Source organism: Osmerus mordax, chromosome 1 (genome assembly GCF_038355195.1).
Source record: "Osmerus mordax isolate fOsmMor3 chromosome 1, fOsmMor3.pri, whole genome shotgun sequence".
NCBI lineage: Eukaryota > Metazoa > Chordata > Actinopteri > Osmeriformes > Osmeridae > Osmerus > Osmerus mordax.
The window spans coordinates 12,195,135-12,205,906 of record NC_090050.1 but is presented as its reverse complement, the minus strand read 5'-3'; the positions used below and the strand labels follow the sequence as shown (position 1 = coordinate 12,205,906).

The window sequence follows — 10,772 nt, the reverse complement described above, 5'->3', positions numbered from 1 at the left end:
AATTTCTTTACATTTGTTATTTATTATTGTTTTATCATGTTAAACACCGTACTTTAATTCTGGTGAAGAGAATACATCGATGGTAAATCCTTAACCAGGAGGGGGCGATAGTGGCTTATACTTGAGCCATGATGATGCTTTTGATCAGAAGATTAAACATTCTCTATAGCAGTATTAAGAAAATATGTAGACTATAGGTAAACTAGATAACTTCTCATATTTAAGACTACACTAACAACAACAATGTATACACTTTGTACATGAAATATATACATGAAATAACAGAACATTTGCTTCTTCAAGAATGTTCACTCTCCTGAACTGCGATCAACACCTCCTTGCCTTCCTCCTGCTGTGCCACGCTGACACACTCCTCTTCCTTCCCCAGAGGAAAAGGTGGGTTTGTGAAGTTATTTTGCAAAGAGTCTGTGGGCAGACTGGAAGGTGCAGAACAGCACCCATTCCCCATTTCCACATTGAGAGTGATGTTGAAGTTCACCAGGGGGCTGGAGGGCAGTGGACTCACTGGGGACTGGGGGCTGGAGGGATGAGGGGAGGGCTGGGTCTGATATGTAATCATCTGGGTAGTGGAATGAAGAGGCATGGGCTTGTTTTCCTGGTTGCCGGAGTAACCGTTAAGGGAAGGTTGTGCCTGACTGATGTTGTTGCTGTGGTGTCCTGTTGTCAGAAGACACTGCTGTTCTCGGAATATGGAGGTGAGAGACGTAAACGGGGGATCTTTGAGGTTCACCTGAAGAGAGAGATTGAGACAGAATAATGCACAATAATGAAAAAGCGGGTTTGTGTGAGATGTTTGTGTCATACAGTTGTCTACCACTGTAATATTAACAAAAAGAAACATCACAGAAAAACATGCTCTTAACCTCACCACTTCGAAATTTCCATTGGAATCTGTGTTGGAGTTGTTGATCTTATAATCTGTAAATTATTTGAGAGAGAGTAAATTAAAAAATAATTATATACAAAAGAGCCTTTACAGAGCTAGATTCTAAAGTGATGACTACATTGTACTATACATTTACGTAAGTATATAAAAACGTAATTTAAAACATTTAAAAGTAATTTAAAACATTTAAAAGTATTTTAAAACTAAATAATTATTTAGTATTTCAGTTATTTAAGTATTCAATTTATGATATTGGCCAGTGAAGTCGCTTATATTGGAATGTCTTTCTCTCAGAAGAAATGTAGTTTAAAGCAGAAAACATTCAAAACATTTTGACAAGCAAGTAACTATCTTATATGCAACACTTTACCTCTTTGTCTAATTTTGAATAACACCAACATCACAATTGTGAGAACAGCCAGCACCCCAAATACAGCGAAGCTCCATAATAATACATCTGTGATGTAAAAAAAATAATCAAGTACAAACATTTGCCAAAAGAGAATGAATTAACTAGCAAAGTGATCAGTGTAAAAATAACTTGATTGCAATGTAGTCATTTTAGGAACATCCTTTTACAAAACATCACACACTCTACTATAACAAAAAACCCAGATCACTTACACAGATAATTACCTAGCCCCTTGTGTGACAATTTTTCATCTGATGGTGCAAAAGTAGTCTTTGGTTTAGAGCTAGTTTCCTTTTGTGTAGAGGTTGTGTTGGGTGCTACTGTGGTGGCCTGTAGGGTAGTTGTCTCTGGTTCAGTTGGTGTCTTTGGATAGATCGTCGTCTGAGGGTTGTATCCTTCACACACACTGTCTGAGGTAGCATTACCCGGGTGTAGCATTACACTGCCTTGAGCCTTACAACTGGATATAGAAATAAATACAAATAAATGTTTGAATGCATTTATGTTATGTATACTTGTGTCTGTGTGTGTTTGCATTTGTGTTTGTTTGCGTGTGTGTTTGCGTGTGTGTGTGTGTGGTGGTGGTGGTGGGTTGTCTTACTCACTCTGTATGTCTCTGGCAGGGCTGGGTGTAGGAGAGCATGTCAGAGAAGGTCCCATCAGGGCATGGTGCACACTTGACATCCGAGTCAGCAGATCCTGAAACAGAGAGAACATTCCAATCCTTGGACATACTGTTTGTCTGAGAAGTCTTCCATGATTTATAACTATTCACATATAACTAATCTTGTTTTAGTCTTTTTACTCATAAAAAAACTTTAATTATTGTGACTAAGCCACAGGAAGTTGTCAGTAAGTATACAGGATATCCCCTTTTATTGCACAGGTTGCATTGTGTCGTTTTTTAACCAGTTTGGTTGCACCGGATGGGAGTGCTAAGTCTTTGATGTTTTCAGTGACTAAGAGGGGAGTCAGGTGGCTGAGCGGTTAGGGAATCGGGCTAGTAATCTGAAGGTTGCCAGTTCGATTCCCAGCCATGTCAAATGACGTTGTGTCCTTGGGCAAGGCACTTCACCCTACTTGCCTCGGGGGGAATGTCCCTGTACTTACTGTAAATCGCTCTGGATAAGAGCGTCTGCTAAATGACTAAATGTAAATGTAAGAGGGGCCTGAAGACTTTGTGACAGTGGAGTTACTCTTACTCAGCTAAAAAAAGTAATACTTTTTGTAATAAAAAAATACAATACAAATACAAAAAATACAATAATTGTATTGTAATACTTTACAGATTACAATACATCTAACAATTACATTATCTACTTTCTACAAAAAAAGCGGAAGCGTGAAGATATAGAGTCAGACTATCCTACCGTTTCTGGAGACACCATGGCCAGGCTTGCAAGATGTATAGCTCATGCACTCTTCACAGGATTTAAAACCAGTTATGCAGTACTTCCCAGGCTGGCATGTACAACGAGCCTGAGTGGTCTTGGAGCATTTCTGGAAATACTGCAAGCCTTTGTCTTTGAACAGAACACATAGATGCTCTTACTAGCCACATACGAACTGTCATTCATGTGAAGTCAACATGCAGTCTATGACTATGACGATTAAACATGATTAGATTGACAAACAGCTATGTTGGGGTAAAACAAATACAAGGAAAGTGTACACTGATTGAACCACATGCAAACATCCAAAATTGATGGCGTAGTTATCTACCCACCTTCATTACACTTGGAACACTTGAGGCAATTACGGATGTAATGATATGTGTCTATGTACTGGGTTTCGGGACACTGTTCACATTCTGTTTCTGTTGTGGCACTGCATTGTTTCCTGAATCGGGTCCCTGTCGAGAATTTAGTGAGATCAGTACCAAGAAGACAGGTTATGCAGCCATGGTCTCTGGCCTATAGGCTTGGTCATCATTAAGTGGGTGGGTATCTTAGTGGGAAATAATCTGACTCCAGGTCTAAACCAGGTTCAATTCCTGCTCTGTATGAAGCTTTGGATAAAAATATCTGAACATATGAATATGAATGAATACATATGAATACATTCTCATGGTCGGAACTCAGTGTGGCTGTCTCTTCCTTTTGGTTTATCGGCACATCCTTCCCTTGTTATAATGCACACCCTCTACGTACCTATTCCATAAACTTGACATCCAAGACTAAGCATCAATGGTTGTCTCTCTCTATGACTTCTATAAAATATATATTATAATTATTATTATTTCTGCTGCTGCTGGTGGTGGTGGTGGTGGTGGTGGGGGGGGGGGGGGGTAAGGAGTCACATGGTATTCCCAGTCTGGCTGTTGAAATGTGTAAAACAGACATCCTATTAAGGTCAACAGCTATTACCAGGAAGACATTTCTTGCAGCACAGATTAGAACCCTCTGGGACATATTCTGTGTTGGCGTTCTTGCAAGATCCACCAGGCCCGGTTTCATATGGTAGGCTGTGCACCTGCATGCAATGACATGAGTGTGCCACATCAGTGACTGATTATGTACAATTAATCAAGTGTTGTCACAAGCATTTTATATTAGAAGTGTCTTGGCTAGACCCAAGACCATGCTTGTCCATCACTTGCACTGCCTTCATCTAAATCCAGACGTAGGCCTATGTTGCTGACTGTCACAACCTCCTTGTAAGAATAGGAGAGGAAGTGGTTTGGATGAGCTGATGTTTCCGAGAAGCCTACAGTAGGCTACAAGCTTTACGAAATGTGAATATTGTGGTCGGACAATAGGTGTTGCCAAGCCCAAGAAAGACAAGTATCACCCAGCTTCCTCTCCTAGAATGCAGGTTGGGACTGCATGTTCTTGGCTGCGTTTAAGAACAAGCTTGTCGCAGAATCGTAACACTATGAATACAATAATCACTGGAACTGATATAAAACCAAAATTAACAATCCAGAATGACTCTGTTATAACTCCCCCAGCCCCAAGCCCCTTTACACAGACACGAACTACTAGATATGTTATGACATTCGGCACTTTCTGGTACAGCGAAGAAGAGCTTATGACCCAATTTCGTCAGAATGCGTGAATAGCAGCGTTGTAATGTCGTTTTGACAGGGCCTAGTATAAAAACGTTAGCTCGAAGAATTGCGCGTAGAAAAACGTTTAGAGATGCATATATATGTATATATTCAAACCGCAAAGAAGCGAAGTTCAATTGACAAAGTTTTTAATTAATTAATCGAGACTTTCCTCAATTCGCTATTCTGGGACACTTACCTTGTAAATTTCAACTGACAGCCGGATCGCCAATAACAAATAGTAAGTCCTTCTCATAATTTAAGATTATCATTGCCCGAAGTCAAAAACTAAAATGTAAGAGTGCAGCCCACACTTCTCAAACTAAAGCATTTCCTTGAATGCACCTCCTACTCTTAAGTTAGTTTGTTGTGCTTATCAAACCAGGAAATTTCCAGCTTCCTCCACATAGCTGGAGTAGAAATGGACAAACAATTGCTTTAATCAAATCTGACCGGAAAACAAAGTCTTGAAAGAGATTTTGACTACTCTACTGAGCTGTCAAGTGGTCGCAGATACTGTATGTCACTTTGAATTAAAGCACCTGGTAAGTGAAATACATTATATGCCTATTACAAAATAAAGGAGGGCCTTTTCATCTGCGGTCTATGACACAACATTGTCTTGATTTGCTTTCACGTGCCTTATTATTAACAGTAATTTCAGTGTAGTTAGTTCACAAAGCGCCATTTCAAAGACCACTCTGAAACAGTATGTAATGTAAATAAAAAATGACATTTCTACGGTGGGCATTTTGTGCATCTTTAAATGTTTTTAAAACACGAGAAACACGTCTTAGGGAAGATTCACCTGTCACCCACTGCATATGATTGACCTTAAAATATTGGAATCCCCCCCTCCTACACCTATCATTTAGATTAACTGTAATCGTGTGGGTAATTGAATATTATTCGTCCCCAGAAAGAGCTGGCAAACTTGAAGATCCGGTTTCATTTTTACAGTTCGCCCTCATTACTTTACACAACAGAAAAAAAGTAATCTTTTAGTAAATCAATGCCACAATTTTAGGACAAGAGGCAGGCACCCACACCACTCTGTCCATCCTGTTATGGGAAACTCACCATCTATGAGCTCAAACCCCACAGTCCAAAAGAGTGAGCTGCAGCATTGTTCTGATGGACATGGAAAGTCTACTTTAACTGTATGTTTCACAGTGGAAGACTCATTGCAGGGCCCCTATGCATTGATATCAAGTGATCTTATCAGTCACTGAGCAGTCTGGATTATTTAACTTTGGCCTTTTTGTTTAAGACCAGAGACAGCCACTAACATCCACAACACATCCAGTTATGGATACAGAAAATCTGTTTTTAAAGATAAGTAATTCAGATAATGTATTGCACTTAAGGTTTAATAATTATGACTCCACCATTACAAATAAAATGTAGTAGAGACTTTCAAAGTCAAGAAGTGAGAAAACAATTCTGGGTGTGGGTCTACATGCAGTGAGATTACTGTTTCCTCTCTAAATCAGTGTGTGACGCAACCTCATAAACATGCACTGCAGACTGTCTTGGCTTTCTTGACTCCTTCAAGAGGGAAGTTAAATTATTTTTCGCAGAAGTACAGTTCTTAACTTTGTCAGAGGGAAAAAAGGGAAAAGAAACGGGAAGTAGGATATGAGAGTTTCGGAGATTGCAAACTTCACTTCCTGTCCAAGAGCACAACTTTAAAAACATGTAGTTTTAATAGATAGCAATTTCAGTAGTACAAAACAAACAAAAAATTTCAACAGCAAAATCTACAACGCAGATATACAATTTTGTCATCAATAAAAGTTCTGTTTAACGTAAAAATAATGGTTTACAATGCTTGGTTTACATCTGCTTTTTTTGGAGGGTCAATTTGTGTCAAACTGTCCTTTTCAGCCCTTTCAAATACTTACTGTGTGCCTGATTGGGACTGCCTATTTAATATATGTCAAAAGACTACTTGATGGTGTTTACAGTGGGCGTTCAGAACACAGGATAGGAGGAGCTACATGGTGGCTTGTTAGCAGGAGGCAGACGCTGGATATGGTAGCGGGCCAGACAAGACACGTTCAACAGCTGATCGGAGCGTGTGCTACCACACACTCTGGACACAGAGAGATCCTCCTGAGGACGAGGTTCAGAAGATGCACATAAAGCTCACACGATTAAAGACTTGATAAAAGCTAGGCTTGGTAAAGGTGACCTGATCTCTTCACAGTGATACTGTACATTCAGGCTTGACCTATAAAAGGTTTCACTCCCTGACTGGCCATTCATGTTAGACAAGGTCAGAGGGAAGATATTTCGTACAGTTTTCCATAGCACGAGGTGTCTATTCCTACGTCGCTTCCGATAAAAGCGCCTGCTAAAGGTGGATGTAAAACGTCTCACCTGCTGGTTCCCAGGCTGTGGCAGCGCTGACGCCAGCCCAGTGGGGGGCGCTGTGTTCCTCAGGTAGCTCCGCAGGTCCAGGCTGCTGGCCAGAGGCAGAGAGCTGGGGGCTGGGTTCGTCCAGCCTGAGAGACAGTGCTGTGGGAGGGACACAACAATGCCACAAACCATGTCACGGGCTGGTCCCAACAGGCAAGCTCTATGAAGCATAGCTGAAGAATCAAAGCATTAAGTTAGGCGCCGTGGTGAGTGAAAATCTGATAACTGTAGTGTTGCTGCAGTGTAGGCCTGAGCAGGTTAACGACACGTGACTCAGATAACGGAGGAACGGCGTCGGTACTGTATCTTTAATTCAGTCAGAACAGCCTGGCATGGCTCGTCTCAGTCGCGGCTGTCTTCAACTCACTGAAGGCAACCCGAGGCTGTCTGAGGGGTCGAAGCTGCAGCGCCGGTGGGCCTTGTACTGGTAGGCTGGCAGGAGGGTGGACCGAGGGATGCTCACCCTGGGACACAAACACAACGACGACACATTCATACCACCCACAGCCTGCAGAGCTAAAGCGAGCCAGCCAGTCACACTACTGGATTATAATCCGAGTGACGGTTTCGCCAGATAAAATGTCTTCCGTCCTGATACGAGACCAAGCCGAATGGACATGAGCCGAGCGTGTTCCCTGTTCACGGGACATTTTTAAGATGGAGCCCTTTGCAATGATTAAGACGTGGGATTAACTCCATGAAGATAGGTTTTAGCTATAGGGCTAAGCACCTGATGAAGGCAGGCTCTGCTGCAGAGTGGGGGTGGTCAGCTTTGGGCATCTTACACGCGGGACAGGACTCCTGAGGGTCCAGAGAAGCTGGGAACAACCTGCCGTTGATCCTGTAACAGAACGTACCTGAGGACACACACCGAGCTATTAGTTGTTTACTACCCGTTATTTATGCACGGAAGTACATTTCTCATATACATTTCATATACATTTATCATTCATAACGGTGTAATGTCGAACAGTACAGGACTGTAGTAGCATAGTACAAAAACCCTCCTAATAAAAATCAACAGACGGCATCACAGTGTCAGTGCAAAGTTGTCTGTGGAAGGCGCAGCATTCAGGAGGCTGGGGATAAACAGTTCTCAGATGGCCTACGGTTGAGTCTACGGCATGGATGAATGAACGCGTCCAGTTTGAGTCTTTTGGAGGGTGCTCCACTCATCTGCAGCAGCACATGTAAGCCCAATGTGACCCAACGTCTGCTAAGGCCCACTTGAAAGGCCAAACAAACTGACTACCCGTCAGTGCCTACATGAGCCTTTGCATCCACACCTCCATGCATGCCGACTGTGTTGACTGACCAGGCGAACGTAGCTTGAGGACGAGTGGTTGCTAATGCCAAGTCTCTCACCTACACCTGACCTCCTCAGGTCCCTTTCATGTGTTAGGGGTACGGAGGTTGAATCAGGACTTACACTGATGAGTGTCTGTTTGCTCTGTTGTCTCCTCCTCTGCTGACAGATGCTGGGGAGGGACTTCATCCTCAAGTAATCTGTCAAGATGAAGTCAAAACATTTAGCGAACAAATACGTCAAATACGATCCATTTCCAGACCATCTTTCTCTCCTGTTGCACGACATCTTGGAGACATCTCACCCGTCGTTAATGCAAACTGCTGCAATGCTGACTACATGAACTGGTGTACTAACTGGCGAGGCACCCGACTCACCCTACATGCTGGCTGTGGACACACTGGTCTCTGTTGACCAGTCGGAACGTCCGCAGGTCACTGAAGAACTCCTCAGAGCGTTCTGCGAGGGAGCTCTCAGCATCCAGAAGACCTTGGGGGGAGGGGGGGGGGGGGGGGGGGGGGGGCGTACACTGCACATCAATTGGCATGGGAAATATTCTCAATTTCAAATTAATACTAGCCTTAGTTTCAGGCCACCAGGAGATAGAGAAAATGTGAAAATAAGAATGGGTGAGTGAGAGAGTGCAATAGACAGAGAGCGAGAAAGACGTCTCAACGAGAGAAGACGATTGAGTGTCCAGAGAAAGACAGAAGGAAACGGAGACCTCCTGAGAGAGGGAGATTGAGGGAAAGTGCAAGTGAGGATCACTGAGAGCGAAGGATACCTGCTATCCAGTCGTAGCCAAGTAAAGGCTGCAGGCGGCGTCTGTCAGAGGCTGTTCCCTGCTCCCGCCCAGGAGGCTGCTCTGTTCCCTGCTCCTGCCCAGGAGGCTGCTCTGTGACTCGGCCCATCTCTCTCTGCAAACACAAGCATCAACGCAAGTCACCACTTGTGGTCAGGTTATGCAGTTAAACTGGATTACAGAACCGAACTATGGGAGATGTCAGTGTTGTGGGTAACAGAAACACATTCTGATGTTACAGCACCATCTACTGGCAAAACAATTATCCCTAGCCTCGACCATCCTTCTTGCAATTTAATTCAACTATGTGTTATGAACTGAGACTGCCTGCAATTAGACCCTGGGAAAGAGGAATAAATATTATCTTTCTATGCTACTCCTTAGCTCACCCATACTTGCTCTTGGTTGTAGACAACGGGTCTAGCGCTGGATCTCCTGGAGCCTTGGGATCTAACGTGGCCTCTGGGCCGACTGTTGCCTCGATCTCGGAGAAGTCCAGTATACACCGCTTGACCATCCCCAACATGGCTTTGTGAGGTTTCAATCATCAGGGATGGTGCTGATGACATGAAATGTGTGGATTGTGCTGGAATAGATTCCACCGACTCGTCTACAATAACAAGAAACATTGGTGTGCATTTTAAAGATGTATTATAACCTTCATGCTAAAAGTTTCAATAAAACACTTACCAGCCGTTCTCAGTGGGGCTACGGTGATTATCTCATTGAACCGCACAGCGGGTTTTCCGAGGGCAGCCCGTGCAGCAGGACCACGGTTGGCGTCAATAAGTGTAACCATAAAGTCTGCTGGGTTTCGATTCTCTTCGTTCTGCTCCAACAAGAGGTGGCTGACTTCCGTTGTTCTACTGTCCTTTTCAACCACCGAACGTTGTCCACTAGTCATGTATTGTGCGGTTGCTTCTGAATTACTTCTGCTTGCTTCGGACCTCATACTTTTTTTTAGTCTTTCTGTTTGGTGCCTCAGCTGCAGCAACAAGTCTTGATTCCTCTCTCGTAATACATTCAAATGTTCAGCCGAAGACATTTTAACGTTAGATGGCCTTTTCTATATAACTGAATCAGCAGCAACAAATTATGAGTGAAAAACTTTTTCAAATCTTTGTTGTTTCAGCTTGGCTTTCCTCCCATAACAACGAGTTGAAAACACTTTATTTGATTGGCTACCCAAGTTACCCAGAATGCCAAGTGACAGACGAGTTGCAAAGGAAAAACAACAGGGGGAGCAGTTGGATTATTATGGCACGCCAAACCACAGCTATGATAAATATATACTTTAGATTTACATGTATTTATTTGAAAAATAAAATGTGTTTGGATAAATATATGGATCAAAAACAAAAGGCTACCTTAGTTTGCCTATGTGTAGGTATGTGGTGTGGTAGGGTTCATATGTAAGCTATATGACTAGTTTATTCATATATTTAAACTAACATTTAGTTTCTAGAAAAAGTGCTGGCCTTGAAATTAATCGCCATTAGATTCAACAAACCTTGGTAGAATTTTATAATGATAAAGTATTAGGTCTGTCCTCAGTCTTGTGCGTCTTCTGTCTTTCATCTTCAATGTTGAGTTTTGAGCTTTTCTTTGAGTTATAGAAAGAGAGTTTGGATCCAAGGATTTTCTGCAGGCTACTTAAAAACTGATAAAAAGGATCCTTTTGTTAGTTCCTTTTCTCATCATATTTTATTTTTTTAACAAGGTCAACACTTTTTTATTCTTATTATGTCCTTCTAAAAGGCCAATCAACGCTTGTAAAAACTGAGATATTGGTGTGTATTCATCCTCAACGGTGTGGCAGGAAGAGATTAGTTTATCTGCCGTTAAACCTGTCCATCCATGGTGACACTAATCATG

The 10,772-nt window shown here is 42.4% G+C and overlaps 2 protein-coding genes across 6 annotated transcripts; both read right to left on the bottom strand.

Moving 5' to 3' along the window:
* Nucleotides 1–13: 13 nt before the first annotated feature.
* Nucleotides 14–4,763, bottom strand: tnfrsf1b (tumor necrosis factor receptor superfamily, member 1B). 4 transcript variants are annotated; one of them, XM_067239191.1, is made up of 9 exons: nt 4,568–4,763; nt 3,686–3,791; nt 3,046–3,171; nt 2,690–2,842; nt 1,925–2,018; nt 1,532–1,779; nt 1,278–1,364; nt 890–939; nt 14–751 (listed from the first exon to the last, which is right to left on the bottom strand). In XM_067239191.1, the coding sequence occupies exons 1-9, from the start codon at nt 4,622–4,624 to the stop codon at nt 299–301; spliced, it is 1,374 nt and encodes a 457-aa protein (XP_067095292.1). In that variant the 5' UTR covers nt 4,625–4,763; the 3' UTR covers nt 14–298. The 4 variants fall into 4 exon arrangements, with proteins under 4 accessions (XP_067095292.1, XP_067095300.1, XP_067095310.1 ...); XM_067239199.1 differs by having other exon boundaries at nt 1,544–1,779; XM_067239209.1 differs by lacking the exon at nt 1,278–1,364.
* A 1,324-nt stretch (nt 4,764–6,087) lies between these two features.
* On the bottom strand, nt 6,088–10,026 carry miip (migration and invasion inhibitory protein). 2 transcript variants are annotated; one of them, XM_067242475.1, is made up of 9 exons: nt 9,588–10,026; nt 9,287–9,507; nt 8,880–9,012; nt 8,473–8,584; nt 8,219–8,295; nt 7,520–7,646; nt 7,157–7,253; nt 6,751–6,888; nt 6,088–6,483 (listed from the first exon to the last, which is right to left on the bottom strand). In XM_067242475.1, exons 1-9 carry the CDS (start codon nt 9,940–9,942, stop codon nt 6,343–6,345), a joined length of 1,401 nt encoding a protein of 466 aa, XP_067098576.1. In that variant the 5' UTR covers nt 9,943–10,026; the 3' UTR covers nt 6,088–6,342. The 2 variants fall into 2 exon arrangements, with proteins under 2 accessions (XP_067098576.1, XP_067098579.1); XM_067242478.1 differs by having other exon boundaries at nt 9,293–9,507.
* Between the last annotated feature and the right edge of the window lie 746 nt (nt 10,027–10,772).